The sequence below is a fragment of the Cryptomeria japonica genome, chromosome 10 (assembly GCF_030272615.1).
Source record: "Cryptomeria japonica chromosome 10, Sugi_1.0, whole genome shotgun sequence".
Lineage (NCBI taxonomy): Eukaryota > Viridiplantae > Streptophyta > Pinopsida > Cupressales > Cupressaceae > Cryptomeria > Cryptomeria japonica.
Genome location: NC_081414.1, coordinates 689,524,063 through 689,547,768, shown reverse-complemented (window position 1 = coordinate 689,547,768; position 23,706 = coordinate 689,524,063). Strand labels below are relative to the sequence as shown.

The window sequence follows — 23,706 nt, the reverse complement described above, 5'->3', positions numbered from 1 at the left end:
ATCAATTAAATTAGTAGAACAATTTGAACTGTGAGTATATATTCAATTTGCCTTTCACTATCTGCAATCTACCTCAAACGAATACAGACACCCGTAATGAATTCAATCTTCTCCAAGTGAATATTAATCTGTTGTAGATAACCTTCACCTGATGAACTACATATGTTCATTCAACACCAAATAAGGAGAGAATCGAATAGTTATATATATGGACCTCAATCTAAATGTATATGTATATGATCAGATGTTTATACTACATCCAGTCTGCAGATAACCACAGTATCCTATCTGGTTTTAATTGTCAACTACAATAGTGGTCTGTTATGTGTTATCTGATAATCTGAGTTGTACATTCAATCGGATGCAATATAAGATTTGTTGATGTCTATCTCCAATCTTATTGCCATGGTCTGCAATTCATTTCTTTGTTCTATTTTATTTGATCTTTGCAAAGATTTTATTTTGCACGATATATTATATTCTCTTCAATTGTGATTTCTATTGCTCTTTATATTAATGATGAGAGTCGTATCTACTCAGGAAGATACGACTTCTCATATCATACCCTTCCATAAGGGTAACGGGTTAAGACAATATCGCTCATTCATTAAAACTACGATTAGTTAAGACAAGTGATCATCTATTATATTTGTTTGCTTAACAATATTCATTAGATTAATAATAACTTGTTTATCAATACCGACTGTAATTAATATTAATAGATATATATCAAAAATTGGCTAAAGCAAGAAATATGATTAAATCTAAATGATCAAACTACCAAATATGTAAGGTCAATAGGCCATTCACATATTCGGTCTTAGTCGATCAGAAGGATTACTACTAACGCTACATCACTAACACTCCCTCTTAGCTAGGGAGGAATCCTTCTTAACCTTTACAAGTTACATCACCTCATTGTGATGTCAACCATCATGACTTATCCATAGATATCACCTCATGTGATAGCAACCATTATGGCATATCCATAGATATCACTTCACGTGATATCCACCATTATGGCTTATCCAGCCTCACATGGTATCAACCATTATGGCTTATCCACGAATATCACCTCGCGTGATCACCATAGAGATCTCCTCATGTAATATCCACCATTATGGCATATCCATAGATATCACTTCATGAGATATCAATCATTATGGTATATCTATAGATATCACTTCACTGATATCCACCATAATGATATATACAAAGATATTACTTCATGGCATGTTCATGGATTTCACGTCACATGAAATCCACCATGAATATCTCTTTATGTAATATCCACCATTATTGTTTATCCATGGATACCACGTCTCATGATAACCACCATTATGGCATACCCATAGATATTACTACTAGAGATATAAACCATTATGACATATCCATAGATATCACGTCCCATGATATCCATCATAATGGTATGATCAATCAATATCGTAAGATCGTCACCTTACGATAATGATCAAATGTACAAGTGTTCACTATTGAGAGATCGTCACCTCACAATAATGTTCACAGGGGCTCATCAAGCACTGAACAAAAATTGTCATGGAGTCACACACATGACATCCACCATGAACCATATCAAAGGGTGTAGATAAGGGCTTTCTCCTTAAGTCTTCTCAAAGAGAGATGCAATCACAAGAGTTTACACTTTAAAACATCTTTTGAAAAGAAGAATGCATTAGTGAATAGCATACCTTTCCACCATGTCTCTAACATAGTGATACTTGATCTCCCCATTCTTTGACCTTTCATGAAGTACAAGGTTCGAGTATGCATCACTCTTGATGTATTCTAAGTTCACCAAGTATTCATCTATCCAAGAATATCATGACCTAGAAATCAACATAAAGGCCTTCTAGCCCACATAAATGGGACTCCATCTCATGAATCATAGTCCTTTGACTGATCACTAGAGAAACCATCTTGACATGGTCCACTCCCTCTGAACCAATATAACCAAGATCCTCGGATATCAATAGAAGCACATCCTCTTAGTTGCTCCCCCTGTCACAGAAGCATCCCCTGCTCACATGGTCTCAATCATGGAAGATATCTTTGTTTAGGAGACTCTTATTATCTAGTATGATCCTCATACGATTAGAAGTGCTAGATCCAAAACCACCATGGATCTACTGTCATAAGATCAAGCCCTAGGCAGGAATATGATCATCTTGAGATTTAGAACAAAATCCCCTTTCAGTATGCTCCCTCTCACTGAGAGAGCCCTCTTGTCTCAATCTTGGCTTTGTAACCCTAGATGCTATCATTACCAGCACAAGTGCCTCTATGGCTTTCACAAGTGAACTATTGCACCTCTGCAGGTAGATATTTGTTTTTAAAAATGGAAATGCAAAATCTCATAATCTCCACTAAAGTCCTCTGCATATTCCTCCTGAATTTCAATCTCTTCATCACAAATAGAACTTCAAAACTCTATAGCCTGAAAAGCAACATACTGTGATTCTAAAGATGACCTAAATGTAAGGGACAAATTTCTCATAGTAAATTGAAGAAATTTAAAACACGATATCCAAATGCAACTTGTCGTAAGTGAACATCTACTGACAAAGTTGTTTCACAAATAACACGCATAATGTAATTGCATGAATTAACAAAAAAACTACATATTAAATTCATGAACATTATTCAACCAAAAGAAAACTTATCTCTCTCAAATCAGAATATGAAACCATCTAAATCCTTTTGTGGAATAGTCTCACCAGCATCCGCAATAGAAGCTTGAGGCATAGTTCTGGTTGGACATTTCATTGCGTAGTGACCATATTTGTCACATCTAAAGCATTGGATTTCTAAAATGTCCTTCCTTCTTTTGTGTGTAGGAGCATCATTTGATTCCTTATCCTTCTTTCTTTTGGAGTGTCCTTTCTTACCCTTCTTCTTTGAGGAGGGCACGGCAAGAACATGAATATCTTCATTTGTGGAGCTTTGGCCAACACCTCTTGTAGCCAATCTTGACTCTTCTTGAATGCAGAGTATCTTCAATCAATCAAACTTAGTGAGTTTCGATCTTGTGCTTATCCCTTGAATAAATGACTCCCATGATGAAGGAGGACCATTAAGAGCCAACATGCTTAATTCTTTGCTATTTATGGTGTGTCCAATGGAAGAAAGACATGACGGATTCTCCTTTCATCATCTTGATGTGGTGAAGTTGTTGCTTCAGTGCAAGAGCTAGACTCGTGTTGTTGATCTCATACATCTCCTCTAATGTTTTGAACATGTCACATGCCTTCGTCATCTTGAAGATGATTGGCACAATGTGATCTTTCACGGAGTCAACCAACATTTTCATTGTTTTGTTGTTCTTTCTCTTGCATTGAAGCTTCTCATCCTCTTCCTTTGGTTCTGGTACCGCATCCTTCACGAATTTGTCTAATTTGTTTTCCCCCAAAGCAAGCATAACTCTAAACTTCCAAGATACGAAGTTTGATGCTCCTTCAAGTCGATCCTCAAATCTAACACCATTCACCATTTTGATGTATAGAAGGGAGTAGAAGAATTCGAGGATATATAGAGAATAGTCTCGCCTATATAAATCTGATCTGATCTTTTTCTTATGCTGGCTCTGATACCATGTTAAGTTTTGATCAGATTTATAATAGGCAGGTAATTTTAATTTTATTTGTCTTTTAATCTTAACCTGATATCAATGGATGATATCAATCAAATTAGTAGAACAATTCGAACTGTGAGTATATATTCAATTTGCCTTTCACTATCTACAATCTGCCTCAAACGAATACAGACACCCATAATGAATTCAATCTGCTCCAAGTGAATATTAATCTGCTGTAGATAACCTTCACCTGATGAACTACGTATGTTCATTTAACACCAAATAAGGAGAGAATCGAACAGTTATATATATGGACCCCGATCTGAATGTATATATGTATATGATCAGATGTTTATACTACATCCAATCTGCAGATAACTGCAGTATGCTATCTGGTTTTGATTTGTCAACTACAGTAGTCGTCTGTTATGTGTTATCTGATCATCTGAGCTGTACGTTCAATCGGACGCAATATAAGATTTGCTGATGTCCATCTCCAATCTATTGCCACGGTCTGCAATTCGCTTCTTTGTTCTATTTTATTCAATCTTTGCACAGATTTGATTTTGCACGATATATTATATTCTCTTCGATTATGATTTCTATTGCTCTTTATATTAATGATGAGAGTCATATCTCCCTGAGGAGATACGACTTCTCATATCATACCTTCCATAAGGGTAACGGGTTAAGACAATATCGCTCATTCATTAAAACTATGATTAGTTAAGACAAGCGATCATCTATTATATTTGCTTGCTTAACAATATTCATTAGATTAATAATAACTTGTTTATCAATACCGACTCTAATTAATATTAATAGATATATATCAGAAATCGGCTAAGGCAAGAAGTATGGTTAAATCTAAATGATCGAATTACCAAATATGTAAGGCCAATAGGCCATTCACATATTTACATATTTGGTCTTAGTCGGTCAGAAGGATTACTACTGACACTACATCACTAACAAAAGAAATCACTCTTTCAGATATAAAAATTCTCCAGTGCTATATCCTGTCAATCACAGTATGAGATCTATTGCCAGTAAAGAGCTTGTCATCGTGCATAACATATTCAAATTACATCACTATAAAGAAATCACTCTTTCACATATAAAAATTCTCCAGTGCCATACCCTGTCAATCACAGTATGAGATCTATCGCCACTAAAGAGCATGTGTCACCCAAATAACTAGACCAACAAATGATGCTAATGAGATCTTCAGACCATATATGATTATGGATGCTAATGGCTTCAAAGCTCACCAGCTTTAAGATAGAAATAGACAAGGAGCTAGATCAACATGAGGTTGGAGACTTATTTGAAGAAGGCATGCACATAGCCTTAAAAAGCTTGAAGCAATTAAACTCTTATTAGCCCTTGGTTACTGCTATTTGCCTGGCATTCTATTCTTGATCCTTTGAGTTGTATTTCCCATGAATCTCTGACCTGTCAATGAAAATTACAATCTTCATAGCAGAGGCTACAGACCTTAAAAGTGAAAAGCAATGAAAATTAATTTCTTTAAGGGTTCTTAAAAATGTTGATACTGAAATTAATTTCTTCCAATGAATACGTGAATGTGGTCCGATTTCAAAGAGGCTTCCAGTTGCATGACATAGAGTTTGGGATTTCATTAACAGTGAATTCAAAACCGAAAAGTTAACATATTACACTTGATGCCATGATTCTTGGTTAATTGGGCATTGGTTACCCTGGTACGTGAGAAGCAACAGAAGAAAATTGCAGAAATCTGGATGTAGCTCTAATCATTCTTCACTTGAGAACAATATTTTCTCTCAGGGAGCACCTGATAACTTTAGTATCAAAGAGTGACAGCAGAGATTACATTCTGACAATTAATTTTACAATACACAAATTTCAGCATATACAAAAATTTCTGGTTATTGATGATATTCTTTTGAATTACCCTCATTTCAGGGACTGAATACAAGACTTTCATATGGTCAATAAAATATGATTTCTGTAATTGCTGATGCAAGTTGCTCTCCGCATTATATATAGAATTAATCTCTCTGAAAGGCCACAGACAGCAGGTTCCCAGGGCAAAAGAATTGTAGCAAAGACTTCAAAATCTGTAAAAACAAAGTGCAAACCTCAGAGGTAAAAATATGGATGCCTTGTATAGAGAAAAGAAGACATCAAGGTGGAAACCAAAATATAACAGACAACTGTTCTAGGAAGATATCATGCCTTTGCCACTTGGTTTGAAAGATGTGTAGTTGCCTGTAAACTGCCAAGAAGAGGGTCTAATCTGCAAATCTACTTGCCAGAAAGACGTCAATGTTTTGCATTTCTAAGCAGGGTGATCCTCCATTTGTCTATTCCCAACTTCTGGAAGGGGTGGTTTCCTGTATTTACCAAGGGCCTTCTGCCTGTATTTACTGCGCATCCGATCTATTTTTTGCTTGCTCCTCCTCCTTTTTGACATCTTTAAACGGTACTGTTGCTGACGTTCTCTTTCATATATTCCTTGCCAAAATATTTCTCCAGTACGGGGCCATAGCCATCTTTTTGCAGGTTGTTCATAATCTGCTACTTCAGCCAGGTCCTCGTCCATGGCCTTCAGTCTACTAATATTGAACCATTTTACCCACATTTGACCTTTCCGGTTCTCTAGCCTGTGTTGCTCTAGCATTAAACCTGTTTCTGGATTCACATAAACCATCTTTCTTGCACTGTGATATGCCCACACATTTACAAGCAACTCCAGAAGCCTGCAATAGCAATGCTGATTCTGGGAACAAGACAAAACTGTCACAAAATACTCCATTTGAAATGGATAAAATGTAATCTTTTAAAATCTTAGGATTTCATGGAAGTTTATACTTTATTAAAGGACCTTAAAATTGCGCCATACTGAGAAAGAAAATATATATAAACTGGCAATTATAGGCAAAATGGAGCTTCTGTGATCAAAATTACCTCCATCTTTGACACACTCAGGCAGCATGTACTATTCTTCCGATGCTCTTCATAGTGTTGTGCATCTATGGAATCCACAAATATTCTGTAATGTGATCCAAAACAACTAGAAACTGAGGGCCAAGTTTATAAACTACAATATGTCTCTGAAAGACATGACTAGATATCATGGGTGTAGCATTAGTACCTTGCAAACATAACCAATTCCAAAAACGATGAAGTTGGCATTGCCCAACTGTGCAGAACTGACCAGGAGTCTCCATCTAATGGCATAGGTGGAAGCCCGGTCCATGTTTCAGGCAGGTTGTACATATTTTTGAATGCATCAGTGAAGATGGTCCTTCAAAAAAGTATAAGCAGGAAATTGTTAGAATCATAGCTTGCACAATAAAGAAATTTGTCCTAGAATAACGATATTTGCATTTTACCATTAGTCATGATTCCATGTATATAATAGAAACTACGCATGCTCAGCTATAACAAGGTTTTTGATGATTCAATTAGTTACTGCTAGTAGCCCACCATCAAAACACAAAAAAATCTAATCACGTTGCTTAATAAATTTTTGCAAACTATCTGATGCTTTCCTAATTGTTAATTGTTTTTTTTTTGATAGGTGTTAATTGTTAATTGTTACTCTGCCTTTTCGACATTAGGTCTTAGCCAATATTTTTGCAGTTTAAGCCTGCCTTCTATAAGAAAGAAAATTGAACATCATGCAGAATGAGATGAATAATTAGCTGGATGGATGAACACCATGGGTGTCACAAGAAACATACTCTTATAATCATATAAGATATTCATCACCAAATCTCTAAACAATCCCCACTAAATTTACAATAGGATCTCCTTTATGCAATTATATGACACAGCATTCGTCTATGCTTTATTGTCTATTTCTTTGTACTTATATTGATATAGATTTCATTATACATTCCCTTAAGGTATCGATATCAGCCAAGCAAGATGAGAAAGCGAAAGTCGTAACTGTAAGAGAACAAAGGACTTCTGTAAGAAATCTGCCACTCTATTCATAGTGACTTGATTTTTCCAATACATTGGTTATGGAATTTTTAATAATGGGAAGGTATTACAAGGAATATTCAAATTCATAAATGAAAGATTTCTAGTTGACCAGATATGTGTCCAGTATTGATATGAGCACAGCAAGATTAGAAGGTACAACTTCTGAATGCAAGATAACAGAGGCATCATTATGTCAAATATCTGCAACTCCAGTATAATAAACCCCAATCTTTTTTTTTACATGGTTGAATTCCTTTTAATAATGGAAAGGCCTTTTGGAAATCTTCTAATTCCCAAATTAAAGTTATTTTAGTTGGCCAGATAAGTGACTGCTAATTATATACCAAGTTTCAAATAAACTGAAGGTTTACTGCAGAGTCGCAGACAATGTGCACAAAAAAAATACTTAAGTCCTTAACTAAATGGTGCTCATCATTTCCTCCTCTTCTATAGTGGAAAACAATCCCCAATTTCAGTTATAGAAACAGAAACTACTTCGCAATAGTGGAACACCATTTGACAGTGAAAGAAAACTTGACTCGTTTGTTTCCATCCAAATACAAAGTAATCTATCTTTTATCTGATGGTCCACCTCATGGCATCAAGAAGTGTATCTTCTAAAAGTTAAAAGTAGAAATTGAAGATGTATTCTATGGATGACAAATCAGGCATCCAACTTCCAAAAGTGACGTCTCATAGACTTTGGGGTTGCTGAATGCAGTGTCTTCAGAACATCAAAGTATTCTGGTAAGAGGAGGAATGAGCTTTCTTGAGCATTCACTTACAAGTAGCAGCACTCAACATATAAAGTTGGTTCATGTTACATTGCATTCCATCCTGAAGAAGGGAATGCATGAGTGGCTTATATTTTGAGAACATGCAAAGACAGGTTTGAAGTATGGATGGGATCCACAAATATACTTCGTATGGGCATTTAAAAGGAATCTGAACAGTCTAGCCAAACAGATTCCATATTTATCTTTCGTACTTGAAGACACCGGCAACGACTACACCCATGACCCTCCATAGGTTTTTGCGAACCTGAAAATATTGATCTACAGGCGCATTGAATAAAAAAAGCGTAATATCTGTTCTCATGATACTTCATAGGCAATTGTACCTTGAATCCAATACAAAGATGAGTGTACATTGTACAAGCAAAGGGTAGTTAATAAAGGCAACAAATTGAGCGGTTCCTTATATTTGCTCAGTAACTCAAACTGCTACAGTCATAAGGCATAATTATGTGACAATATTCCTAGATTTTGGATGTGAATTCCAGAAACACAAATTGTTGTCCCCAACAAGCCCAGATTACAAATTTTAGGCCAGTTGTTAATTTAGACAAACATTGACTGATGATTTTCTTATTCTAATTTAAAAGATGGTCTTAGTAGTGGCTTTAATGTTCAACATGCGTGAATTATTCTTCTCCATTCATTTCCTTGGCACTCATTTTATTTGTTAAACTCATGCTCATTCTTAAAATGATCACAAGAAGCTCATATTCAATTCCAATTGCAAAAGAGACAATGTCAGGATTTAAAGTATGACTTTTCCACAAGGGAAGAAAGAAGCTGCACTGGGATCCAATGATTTGCAATGCCTACCACTGATGACGTTCACATTCTATCACACCCCTACCAGACACACTGCTTTATCTTCAAAATTTACTCTTTTCAAAGATGCTAACTCTCCTGAGGGAACTTGCATTGTTATCATCAAATTGTCTCATCATTCATGAATCATCATTGTAAAGGTCTCTTATCTTTCCAAAGTGAGTTTAAGAGATGAACTTTTTGTAAAAAGTGTGATCTATTAAAAAGTATACAGTAAAGTATGAAAGGATATATTTTATATATTCTACAAATACCCACACCAGCCATTTAGGTGCATGCCCTTTCTTGCCACATGCTGCTTTGAAAAAGTTTTTATGGGGTATGCTTGACCCACACCTTGCCTTCTTCCCTAAAAGCGCCCAAAGCATGCATCCCACATGCGTTTTCCCACCTTGCATCTCACTCAAAAGAAAAGCCAGCAAAAAAGGTGTGCAAGGCACATTTGCTGCCTCCACCCTTTGCCATCTGCTGACAAAATTACCTACAGCACATGCTAGATGTTTATTGGTGCATCTCACACACTCACCACCCTTAGCCATCTTTCCACCAAGATATCAAAAGTGTATGCTACATGCACTTTTGACACCAAACATCAAAGAAACTAAAAGAAAAGGGCATGGTACTTAACAAGTCCAAACCATCTCCTCTCCAAAAAGCACAAGAACACAAAAATGCTTCTTGCACACTTATCCTCTTGAAGCTGCATTTAATCCCTTTCCCTTATTTTTAAACTAACCCCTCCTTATTAACCCATTTCCATTCATTCATTCTTGCTCTGCAAATTCTTAAGCTCCTTGTAGTTGTGTGAATTTCTGCAAGTTAGCTAGGGTTTTAAGTGGTATACCTTGGGGATGCATCCTCAATATTTTACCCGCATTTCTCCATTCGGAAATGTTTGGGGGTCAAGTATTGAGGATTGAATCGTAGGACTATTGAGGACTAGAGTTTTCTATGTAAGTCTTGGCTTTCATCTCCTGTTACTTCAAATTTTGTAATTGCTTTAATAGATTTAGTTGATAATTTGTTGGTCAGAACTTCACCTTCAATTTTGGAATCATTCAATCCCAAGATTGAATCTTCTCCTTCCCTCTCCTCTATCTATCCATCTACATATGATCCCACCACAAGGGTGGTGGGCTTTCAACTTAGTAATGACAAATTTTACCTTCTTTGAGTCTTCTATTAACTCAAAATCAAAATGTTTTTCCGTTTCTAAATCTGATGAAAGAGTTCTTCAAGATTCAAGCTCCCATTCTAGCATGAAATATCTGTCCACAATCTATTTCCTGTGTGGCATAACTCTCAATAATGGTTCGTTCATGCAATCTTCCATTCTCTTCCTGGCCTACTGGCCTACTATTGCTTCTTTTTCATATTCACTCATATCTTCAACATGCACACCTCTTCTATGTGCTTCCTCTACTGCTTCCAATCTAGTTAGGATTGCTCCTAGCATTTTTATTAAATAACATTTCTCTAACCTCTTGGTAGGCCTCTATGAGCCATGTCTTCAACTTTAGCTTTCTACAGCTATCGAATTCTCACACGTACAATAAAAAATTTAGACCTTTCCAAGAATAACTCCTTCAAATAACTCAGCAACCCAATGAGCTAACTAGCTCTAAAACCACTTGATGTAGGCAAGGATCGAGTGCCTAGTGAAAACCAATCAATACTAATTTCTCTACATAACACCACTACTACAAAAGGTAGAATTGAAGTGACAATCACTAGAAAATAATGGCCAATTTCAAGCTACAACTTGCAACAAGGAATAACCATAATTCAGAAATTAGAGCTCAAATTTTCAAATGACAATTTTCTTGCATGCAGTCCAACCATAAAGCACTTAAATCAAATTAGAAATTTTTCTAATGCCTTTATCTTGGACATTCAAAGTCCACTGATGACCAATAGGGAAATGATTACTAGCTTCTTACTCCCATGACTTCCTATTACTTGTTTTGATTCACATAAATATGTTTCATTTTATAGCAAAGATCCATCTAGAATAGGCCAGCTGCCACCAGCCAAGAATAGGAACATGAAAGTAATTGCCAACCAATGTTGATAGGTGATGAATACCCACACCTTTACTAAAAATAGATGCCCAAGAAAGGACACTATCACTTAACATAAAGGACTCAATCCATGATCAATAAATGGAGGAGCAGCTATGTAATGTCCCCAATTTTTTAGGTGACATTTAATTAAATTGATTTTTATTAAGTTATCAAAATAAAAAATAAAATATTCATATGATGACTTAATATTAATTAATTTAATTAAATAACAATAAACTAATAAAACATTATTATAAGGTCACTTTATTTCATAAAGTTCTCCAGTCGGCTTGATCTTCTAGATGTTTCCTAGATAGCTTTATAAGGAGGTCTTGGGTTGTAGCAAGGCATGCTTGGATTTGATAAACGGTTTATTCTTTCTGGAGACGAAAACCTTCAGGAGTTTGAGAAGAGCTAGACGAGACCCTAGTTCTTCCTAAGGGTAGATTCGTGACGGAGTCTACATATGTGCCAAATTTGTGAAGTCTCCCTTGGAGACAAATTTGTAAGATTTAGGGTTGCTTCAAAAATAAAGCTGTATGCATCTATTTTTTGTCAGAAAATAAGGTTTTATATTTTGAATATTATTTTACCGTGTGGGGTATTAGTATTGATATTTGCAAACATTGTGGCTGGGGTAATATTTGCCAAAAGCTTAATATTGCAAAGGAATCGATTCAAAAAGAATATAATTTTATATTTGGGGCTTGGCTTATTCGGTGTGTTCTTGTTTGTATCTGACTTGTGAATAAGCTACCTGGGTGCTTCATCGAGAAAAGAAGATAATTGAATTGGCCATTGATGTTATAAGTTGTGGGACCAATATCAAGGCAAATGGTGGAGTCGTAAATTGGCTAATGCTGGCAGACAAAGAAGCCGATTCAACTAAGGGTTATGTCATTAATGGCAGAATAGGAAATGATATTTCCGTGAACAATTCTCTAAAGCAAAACGCAACGTAAGGAGTTCGGATAACAATGAATATAATACACGACTTCAAAGATAGTTAGCCAGCTATGGAGAGTCTGATGACATGAATATCAAGTGGCTGGCATAATTAGGCATAGTATCTGTATCGATCTAAGTTCTTTTGAAAGTCTACTTCTTTTGAGCCCAACTCCATTAAACTTGCCACGCTATTGGAGCGGCATATATTTCTGGAGTCAGTAATTCCCCTTGACGCCTCGTACAAAGGTACCGAGTAACGAAGGTATCAATTTTGTGTCTGGAAGAAATCGTAGTTTCAAAGAGCCTAGTCGAGAGCTTATATATATCATGGGATAGCTGGAAAGGGGTGTGATAACAAGATTGGCGACTTCCAATGCCAATGAATCGCTTGTACTTCTCTATCAACGCACTACAAGAACTGTATTGTTATTCTAATGTAAGTTTGTCTGAATCTGGAAACTTGTAATAAAATCAAGGATATTGGTGTTCCAAACTACTCAGTGCTTGATCTACATTAAGTCTGAAATTCAATTGTTTTTCCATTGTATTAAGTATGAAAGTATGTTAATCCTGGAAGAAAATAAAATTCTGTTACAAATAAACCAAGGATAGTACAGTGGTATCAGAGCTTAAGTCCTACCAGCCTGTGGGAATTGATAGATGAACAAAAGAGAGAAGAAGAAGAGTATCAGCATGGGTGATAGAGAGGAAGATGCTGCTAAAGCCTTCTTCAAGAGATCAGAAGAGCTACACATCACCATGTCTGAAACATTGAAGGAAGTGGCCCAATTGTTGAGAGGACTCAATTGGAAACAGAGTATTGATAAGCATGCATGTGACAAGGGTGAAGGACAACCTGATCAGGCTAATGAGATGGACCAGCTTCATGTTGAATACAAAGCTTTGAGTCTGGCAATGCGGGATAACATGACCTTAACTAAATATTGCAAACTAAAAACAAAAGGAAGGCATAGGAGGAAGGGGTATTGTCTTAAAGACAAGTTGAATAGAGAGACTAATATGAATGAGAAGAGTAAACAGCAGAAGCCAGAAGAAAACTCAGTAGCTAGCATTGAAGAAAGGACAAAAAAAGAATCAATTGTTTATGATCTGCAGCTTACAGATGATCAAGGGAAAGTCAACAATCAGCCATATGAGGATATGATCAAGCAAGAATCGATTATTTCACCTACAAGTGGAGAATACACAAGTCTTCATGGCGACTATAAGGTTGAAGAAAATGCTTTCCCAAATTTGGCCAAACCAACATTGACTGATCAGCTATGTAGAGGTATGAATCCTAGTAATGTTCCGTTGTGTGAGCCAACTCTACATCTTATTGGTAAAGAATCAAATAGTGATTTGAATAATGATGATGTTCATACATATGAAAGCAATACAAAAATTTGGTCATGTAGAGAGATTTATTTTCCTTGCTTCATACCCCTGATTACATTAGAGAAATATGTGTCAAGATCATATGAGGTATGTTGTCTTAGAGAGCTGATTGTGGAGACTAGGAGATTGCCCAACAAGAAGGTCCTTCAAGTTGATAATGTTTGATTTGTCATGGATAATTCACCATGGAATTGGTTGGAGGAAAAAAAAAGACATAGCTAAGGAGGTGCAGGTATGGATTAGTTTAATGACAACTAAGGACTTCACAAGTCACATCGCTTGGAACGACAATTGAGAGTAAACAAAGACATGGTTATTGCTGCCCTAGCTCACATTGATGACACTCATAAGATGATGGATTGTTGTTGGAAGACTCAAGATGGTGACTATGGCCTTGAAGGAGAACTATCTCTTGAACCCTTACAAGTATTCAAAGAAGCTTTGGTTGTGATAGAATTAAATTACATACACCTACTTCCAGATAGAGATCAGCGCCTCCACCTTCATGAGATATGTTTAGATGCATTAAGAAGGAAAAAAGATGACATTGATAAGCTTAGCTTGGAGTTGATCTTGAGACATTCTTCATCATCCAAATTAGGAATTCAATCAACCACATTCAGGGAGCAACAACTCTATATGAAGAGTAGATGCATAGATGAATAATTTGTGGGGCTCTGATATGAAGTTTTTAGAAAAGAGGACGAGGGTATAACTTGCAATTGTGGGACAAAAGTTATGACAGGTGATACATTGGTTTTACAGTTGGATACAACTCTTGAACCAACATGTTGGAGCTCAAAATTGCAGGAAGCCAAACCCTAAAGGTATGCCAAGCCTTCTGTTCAGGTTCAACATTCAATTATGGCCAACTGACGGAATAAATCAATGTGATTGTTATTCCCTACTCTTCAAACTCTGATAAACCTAAGCGGGTGCACCTTCCAATTAAGCAGATTTAGTCTTCCTTTAGCCTATCTTCTATCTCTATCTCAGAATGGCATGAACTTCTGGAATAGATTAATTTAACTTCTAACCCTACTCCTATCTCCTACTCGTATCTCCAAATTGAAACTGAAAAATGTAAATGTTTTGAATAAGATTGAATGTAATTTGATAACTGATCAGTGCCTTCTTATCTCTTGGGCTTCAGAGTCACTTCTTTCTAGATTCTCACGTATAACCCTTGTGAGACAATTTTTAAACCCACCCCTTAGATGGATTTGTCAACACATCCAATTCTTAATACTAATTAAACTATTGTTTCCCACAACAATAAGTCTGATTGAGTTTAACTTTCCCTTGAAAAGACCAATCAGCAAAATCACAAGGATAAGGTCGTCACAAATGATCTTGTTTTCTCATATTATTATGACAATCAGTAATTTTTTCATGAGAGAATTTAAGACAGCATTCACTTACTGGAAATGAAAATCACAAGAGAATTGATATCTAAAACACAAGATCTTTAGCACAATTGAACTGAAACACTGGATCAATTACTGAAAAAGAGCTTGCAAATTGTATATATTTCTATTGATTATCTTTTATGGTTTTCTAATATTACATATATATTACATTTTAGGGTTGTAACCCTTCACTTTGAGCGGTACATTTCTCAATTAATTAAACATCTCCAATAAATTAAAATAATTTAATTTCAACCATTTTATTCCTTTACGCTTCATAAAATGTCCTTCTTATGCTGGTAATCTTTCATTCCTGTACTTTTACCGAAAATAAACTTTGGGAAAATGATTATCAGCCCCAAAATGTTTGATATTTCTTCAATCACTCTGGTGGAAAAGTATTTTAATTAGTTATGAAGCTAATTCAAATAGCAATAATCTTCATCCTCTTTTTCACAGTAGATTTAGGGCATTGGACCTTTATTATAGAGAATATTTCATTTCTTTGATATACTTTAACCTTTTCTTGAAAAATATTTAACACTTTTGTGAAATCCTTTTACCCAAAACCCTAATTTATTAATTATTAAATTAGTAACCCTTTAGTCCTCAATCCCCCTTTTAATCTCGATCTACCTTTGGCTCATGAATATATTTTCATCTTGTTCTTGAATAAACCACCCTTAAGGGTATTTTTATCATTTGTAGTCTTCACCCAATTAACACCACTGTTGTGAAATATTTTCACTTCCAAACAAAACTAATTCCTCAAGCATAATTTACTTTCTTCCATGTAAACACATTTACCATTTGGGTGAAAAATGTTCTTACCATGTGCAAAAAATTTGTCCCTTCAAAATATTTCATATGCCCGTTGTCCCCACTTAAATATTCTATCTTTGATATTATGCCTTAAGTGATTAAAAATTACTCGAATAGTTTGATCTTTACATAAAAGAACTGTCACCCCCCTTTTCTTTTTTGAAATTTTAATTATGAATACACTTCTTATCAAGGAGACGTATAAAGACGGTGAGACATTCTAAGAGTTGGGCTGATAGTATATGTCTGGTCGATAGCTTTTCTTAGGTTTTCAAAGTAAAAGTCTCGCATTTTTGTTGGAGCATATTGTTTTTACCATGGTTCACACGCTTTGCTTTGGAAGATTTAATTGTTCAGAGTTCCCATTCTAGCACGATTGGGAGTATGCTGGTGTAGAGGATTGATCTCAGCTTTTACACCAAAAGAGACACGATTCTGAAATTTTGAAACCAAACCTTCTAGATCATGCCAACCAAGCCTCTCACAAAAAGCAATGATCATAGATGCAAATCTGCCAACACTTTCTTGCAATGTCTGGATCATGCCTCCTGGAATTTTGAAATCTTCACAAACAACATTGAGTGGTACTTCCTGCACCAATTGTGCCAACATGAGTGCTACATAAAATCGGCGACATACACGCAGTGTTTGCTCTATTCAAGGTGCACTAGAGCTGTTTTTCCTATTTGCAAGTAATTGAGAATTCTTATTACAAGGGCTTTTTCCATTTCTAGATAATTTGTTATGTTGCAAAATTGGAACCCCATGTGCCATATGCATTAAAAATGGCTCCATAATCCTAACCCTATTGCTAACTGCCCTTCTCTTGCTCTAGCAAGATCTTCGAGGACAATCAATGACTCCTCTGAACTCAATGAACTTCCAAATGATGCACGCCCCAATGGTGTTGTAGAATGCACTGGAGATTGTTGATCTCATTCAAAAAATTGTGCATGAGATAACCAACGAAGTGATTCCTGTGTTGACTTTACCACATTTTCAAATGGCTGTGTCAAGCTCAGTAATGTATACCTAACATAGCGGTTTATGTCATTTGTTGTTTGGACAATCCTGCCAGCCACAACTTCTAAAATGGCTCGTTTCATTCCATTCTTGTCATCGGAAAGGCAAGACTATGGTGGAGGACAGCCTTCATTCAGCATATTTGTAATCCATTTAACTTCTTCACGCTTGCAGATCAATATACTTTCACCCTTTATTTTGTGCATATCGGCCACTGTTCTATTTTGTCCAGATGACCTTCAGGCATGCTATCAAACAGTTTGTGATTGTACATTTGCATGTACATCCATCGATGAACTCATTTGAATGCTTCAAAATTTTCCCACCGAACTCATTTTACATATAAATGTCTACCACATTATTTGCTTGATAGTGTGCAAAATCATGTCTATGTACATGATGCAATGCAAGTTACTCATGTAATTGGAGTATTCACAGCCTCACTTGTTAACTGATGCTTCAGCGCCTCCATACAGGTGGTGAGAATGTTGATACAGGCCACGGACCATAGTCTATACACCTGTCGATTGCAACATTAAAACCTAACATATTGATTTGGTGCGCTCGGTTAAAGGTTGTAGATTTTGGCCATATTCATGATGATCAAATCACCCTATGTTTTAATGAATGCCCATACTCCTTTTGGCATAGACCAAGAATATGACGACAAGTTTGTGGGATATGGCTTACGTTTTGTGCATATTGTATTTGCTTGTAATTCCAACATATCCGTTTTGTGCATATCGGCAATTATTGCAATTCATGTGATTTTCATTGCACTAAAATCATACATAACATCTGCAGATGCGGCATTAGTAAAGAGTCATGTGTTGTATGCTTCAACGGACGTTCACGACTTGTCCCAAATTAGGGTTTGCCTGGTGATCTCCACGATATGGCGAACTCATCGTTCCTAATCCATGTTTTGTCATAGGCCGAGAGGATACTGGAAGAGTGCAGAGTCTAGTTTCGTACCTTTCAGTCGTAAAAGCCTTTTCATTAAATTCATATTGATTTCAATCCATAGATAGGAAAGAATTCAAATGTTTTTGAAATCTCCAGCAATCATGGCATTCCATGAGACCATGCTCACCAACAACATCATCAACTCAAAAGATTTAAAATATGTTCAACACATCTTGTGCAAATTCTCTAATCATGGTCTTCTCAGCTCCCTACTGGATATGTAGTGTCACACTAAAATCAATACTTTGGTGTGTTATAAAACACATTTTCAGGATGGATTCCCTTTTCGGTAAGACCCTGTGTATCGTTAAGATTCCTTACAAACCCTATTGTTACACCGATAACTTATTGCAATGATTTAATTAACTTAAAATCCTCTCCTTTATCCACTGAATTGGGGAAAGATTCACGCTCATCAGGCCCACCCAATAGCATTTAGTGGGCATAATCACTTTAATCATTTTAATTTTGTGACCTTGGTAAATAAATAAATTAAATCATCTAAGCTTGATTTAAATAATGATTTCACTCAAATAATACCTCATAATATGTAATCATTTTGTGTGTACATATATATATATATATATATATGATTTAAATGGCAGTGTCTTAAATAATATAACTTTATACCCGAAACCAATATTCGCTTTCACATGCTATGCTACTCATGAGTGCTTTTGAGTACTTTTGTGACACATGTCTGCCCCTTTTGTATCCTGGGCTCTACCCTTATGGGAGCCATGTTTACCCCACATTAAGTTAAAATTTAAAATCCTTGTGAGAATTCTAACATTGAGTCCTCCTATATGTCTTGCTATTCATGTCTTTCATAAATGACCTTGTAACAATAATAACCTCATCTGATGATCAAATAAACCATTCTTCTCGAACCAATATTCACAAATTTGAAAATCCTGATGTCCGCAAGGGAAACTTCAGTAACTTTGTGCAAGTGTTGTGGTGATGACATGTGCACAGAGTCTCAAAGAGTGGCTATTTGTAAGACTTTCAATATCTTTCATTTCAAGAGACATTAAATTTTGCAAAAATTTTAGGGTTCCAACACAACACTTATGGATAATCATCCACTCATAAAAGGAGAAGTAACCAAGATGCATGAAGGCATCACACAAAGGCAAGAGGAAAGGACTGATTTCCTTAATTGGAACTGCAGTCCCTTACATTTGCAGAAGCATGAATTGGCAGCCCTTAAACATAGGTGACCTAGATGCTCCTGTGTCAAGCATGTAAATTACTTCAATCCATCTACAAGCACATCTACCAGATCCCTTGTCATGTGCATGCTATGAAAAACACACTCAAAGAAATTGAAAAAATAAAGTGTGTCAAAAAAGTTGTGGAAGCAAAGGAGGTGTATGGTTCATTTGCAACTATCACACCTCTTTGCCATTATTTTGATTCTTTTCCAAGGGGAAGTCCTCAAGCCATTTGAAACTCAATTGCTTCACACTGTATTCTACTACAAAGGATGCTTGAGTTACAAGAGCCCTTGCAACTTATTATCATAAAAAAAGATGAGAATAGATGGGAGGAGTTCAAGATAGAGCAAGGGAAGAGGGTGAAGGAGATTGTGCTTAGTGATATTTTTTGGCCAGATGTGAGATACATCATATCTTTTGTATCCATTCTTTTTAATGGCATTATGTTTGGGGATTTTGACAATCCTAGATTCAGGGAGATTTAACTCTGCATTGCTAGTACGCTTGGCCAAATGAAGACCACTAATTGTGAAAGAGACATCACCCTATAGTTCTAGCATGAGTATATTCAAATGACCATCCAAAAAGATGGGAAAAGCTATATAGCCATCTACACATGGCTGCATATGCATTGAATACAATGTGGTACGTGAAGAAACTTGACATAATTGTTCCCATTGATGTCCATCAGGTGAGAAACCTCATGAAAGCCCATGAGAAAATGTTTAGTGTAGAGAAAGCTTCATTGGTCAGAGTTGAATAGAAATTGAATGGCTACAAGAGTTCAACATTGGCATGCACACTTTAGCACAAGGCAAGCTAATTCATTGGCCATGACTAGATGGACCTCCAAGATTGCTCCATACATTTGTCAGTCACCTTTTCTCACAAGTTTCTAGTTTCTCTAGTGCTAGGAGGAGCTAGTGCACATATAACTTTAACCACTCTTTTAAGAGGAACAAAAATTACCACTAAGAGAACTTAAAAATGGTCCTATGTTCAACTCCCAGACCTTTACAATTACAATGGTCCTGTGTTCAACTCCCAGTTCTTTGTTCTTCCCCAAAGAATCTTAAATCTCCATTCTAGAAAGGGCATGGCAACTAAAAACTTAAGAGTCTTAAACATAAACATACTTTGGTGTTAGGTTACGGATCTATATTTAGTTGACATGATCAGTTAGTTCAGCCTCCAAAGGAAATTTTAAAGTTGTATTGAATCAACATACTATTATATTGTGCCTCAGATTTCAGAATATTGAATAGCAATCGAAATTTAGAAAGCAAAAAATATAGATGCACAATAGCCTGCAAGTTTAAATAGATCCAGCTACTACTGTGGCATACTCCATGGAAGTTTAGTAGACTGAAAGTTAAACAGAGCACCAGTCTTCCACATGATTTTAAAATAAATTTGATCTGATTAATGTCAAAATTGTTAGTTTGATTTTTGGAATCATATTATTTGTCTCTCATCTTAACCACAGATCATGTATGTTTATTACCAATTTCAAACAATTTTTTGCATAAACTCATCAAATTGATCTCATGAACTGTGAAACCTTGATGCCCAATATATTTTCCGATGCATTTGTGGGTGCATGGATTGCAGTACAAAAAAGGCCCTGAATCACAGTGGTGCACAAAGCCTGCTGCAATGCCGAGGCTTCCATTCTACTGCTGCACATCATCATTCCTTCATTTTTTGTTCTTTTTTTTAATTACCTTTTTCTTGGCTGGGCCATAGGGGATGGCTACCCATCCCCTGCCATTTCCAGCAAATTGCAAAACATCCCTGGGACGCTTCTGAAAAAAACTGATTTTTTGACCTTTGCCTAGTTGATTGTTCATTTGGATCTTTTCGGCGATCTTCCAAAATAGGTTTGGTGAGGGAATGCATTTGGAAGCAACCTTTATACTACATAACTATAGCTCTATGGTGTATATCTTGCTTCTCCTACAGTCATTTAGTGGAGATATGTTCACACAAATAGTTGAAGGGTAGCTCATTTGCCTCCAAGTGGTCTAGGCCAAAGTGTTGACATTCGTTGGTTTTTGCTAACCTTCTCCTCCTTGCCTCCTCATCCTACTTTTGTTTCAAATCCTCCTACAAAGGTTATTCCACTCTCCAATTCTCCTCCTCAATCCTCTAATGTTGTGTGCTCTTCATCTCCTCCTATTGTGGTTTCTTCTCCTAAGAAAGAAGTTCCTCCTTTTGGGCCTCCTCTTTGGCTCTCAAGTGCTTTTGGCGAAATTGATTCCCTTTTGATCGTTTTGTAGCTGAAGAGTGTTGTTTAGTTGTGAGGGTGTTCTCCTTGTTCATTCCTACAAGTTCTTGAGCCAAATTTTGACTCTCAAACTGCAGCCACATCCCCCTCTTTTTTTGTGACCATTCTTAGCCTCATCTGATTTGTTGGCAACTGTAATAATTTTAAGGATTGGTTAAATGGTTAGACTCCTGTTTCAAACATGAAATTATTTTTGAGGAAGAAATCTTCTAGCCAAATTATCCTTTGGTCTCATTTTAAGGGGAGGTTGGCTTAGTTTTCTGGCATTTTTTCTTGGTGCACTTTTTTGTGTCCTTGTTGGTTGATTTATCTCTTCCTTTGCTAGTTATTTCTCTTAGGTCAAGCATAAGCTTGTTTTTTGGCCTATGTTCCCTTTCTACTACATCTTATGTATGCTATTGTTTTTATCTAAGTCACAAGGTTCGAATTCGAATTCGAGTTCGGCAACAATAAAATTCGGATGAAATTCGACAAGGGAAAAAATTCAAAAAAAAAAATCAACATTAAATTTGACCAATATAACTAAATAAATCCACAAAATTACCAAAATAATTTTTTTTTAATAAATATATTAAATTTAATGTCTTATATATATTAATAATTAAAAATCTAAAAAATATATCTTAAAATATTATTTTTTGAAGTATAACATTATAATATATTAAAAAAATAAAAACAAAATAAAAGAATATAAAACAAAATGTGTACAAGATAAAAACAAAATATTTATACATTTTAATATATTAAACTTTATAAAATATTGAAAATAGGGGCCCTCTTTTAATAGCCACCCATTCCCCGTTAATTCCCATTTACATGTTTTATAAAGAAGATAAAAACATTAAACACAAAGCTTTAATTTACGGGACATGAATAAGAAAATTAATCGCATGGGAAGACCTAGTCAATACGATGGATGTGATCGCAATGCGATTTGGATGCAATTGCGACAAATCTGGAACGAAGTAATTGCTGATGTAGAATCCCTTCCGTGGGTTTCCAGCATTCCCTTCTCCGTACGAATTTGAGCGAACTTAAACGAAATTTTCAGATTTTCATGAGATATGCAGACACCCGCAACCCAGCAGTTGCAGATACCCACGACCCAGCAGTTGCCGAATTTATGGAAGAATTTGAATGATTTTTTTATAAAGGTTTGAGATTCGATTAAATTCGAACCCCATCCATGAAAATCACCGTATTCTGTGACTTAGGTTTTTATGTATGGGTTGGGGCCCCTAAAGATTCCCTCCCCAAATTATCAAAAATAACATTGTAATTCAAATTAAAGTATAGTAGAATTAATTCATAATTAGTGATCAAGAACTACATGCAAGGCCCCAGACTTTGTGGAAATCTTATTAATAATTGCTTTACTTGTGTGAGTGAATTTTGTTACACCATGTGCAACTTTGTTGTTCAAGTGTTATCTTTATGTTCTATGACTGATAGAATTGTGCAGGTTCAAGGAATACAAGTATCAATTTTGAACTTTGTTGCAAAAGGGTATCTAGTGATTAATGGTATTTGTTCTTTGCTATTATTTCCATTGAGGGTTAAATTTTATAGTGTGGGAACATTTTCAACAGTTTTGAGTTTCTAGACAATAATATTTGTCAAGATATTTGTATCCTTGTTTTGTAAGCGAAAAGTAGCAAAATGCTTTAGTGTGTAACATCTGAACACTATTTTAGCTTGGATCTGTGTGTGAAAATTGTTTCAAATTTTGCATGTTATGTTTTTCAGATATATGTTAAAAAATCCAATTGGAAAGTCTTTTGTGAATAGATTTCGTTTGTGCTTTGAATGAAGGGAGCTTCCCCTCATAATAAAAGAGAAATATTACCTCAAATTCTATAAATATTCCATTTTGTCTCACAAGACAAATCAAAACATAATGCATTACATAAAAGGCCTTTCATGGTATTACACTGCCTTAGACAGTCTACAAGTTGGGAGCAGATTACCCTGTGAATCTTAATAGTGCTGTATGCTGTATATTGCATAAAGTGCATAGTTGGTGTGAATTTGGTTGCAGTAGCGCCAGTAGGGGTATGCTTAGCTCTAAGGTGTTCATATGATGCACAAATATCTTGGCACTTTGAAGGCACTATGACGAGCATGCTTCCAGAATAAGCACTGTGAGGTGCACAACTATTCTAAAAGTTGGGTATGGCACAAATTGGTTGTCAATTGTGGTTGTATGTTGCGTATGACACGAAAGTGCCACAATGGAAGATGTTTGTGGTCATCTCATCATTCTATGCACTCATGCTACTATAAGGACTGTCCAAAAGCAAGAAAAGAGCTTTATAATAGTGGTATTTGATTTCAAAGGAAGTGTAAGTTATGAAGATCATATTTGTTGTTCCTTAGTGCCA

General features: G+C 35.8%; 1 protein-coding gene across 3 annotated transcripts in view; it reads right to left on the bottom strand.

Moving 5' to 3' along the window:
* Nucleotides 1-5,212: 5,212 nt before the first annotated feature.
* LOC131076577 (uncharacterized) overlaps nt 5,213-23,706 on the bottom strand; it is a 56,559-nt gene continuing 38,065 nt past the window's right edge. For 2 of the 3 annotated variants that reach the window (XR_009113406.2, XR_009113407.2), the window contains exons 12-15: nt 6,732-6,884; nt 6,545-6,629; nt 5,813-6,356; nt 5,213-5,694 (exon numbers count right to left, since the gene is read on the bottom strand). Coding sequence is in view for 1 of the 3 variants with exons in the window: in XM_058013820.2 (XP_057869803.2) it covers nt 5,916-6,356; nt 6,545-6,629; nt 6,732-6,884 (679 nt within the window). In the remaining 2 variants the exon portion in view is untranslated. Of the gene's footprint in view, nt 6,357-6,544; nt 6,630-6,731; nt 6,885-23,706 lie in introns of all 3 variants that reach the window. The other variant, XM_058013820.2, reaches the window with a different exon arrangement.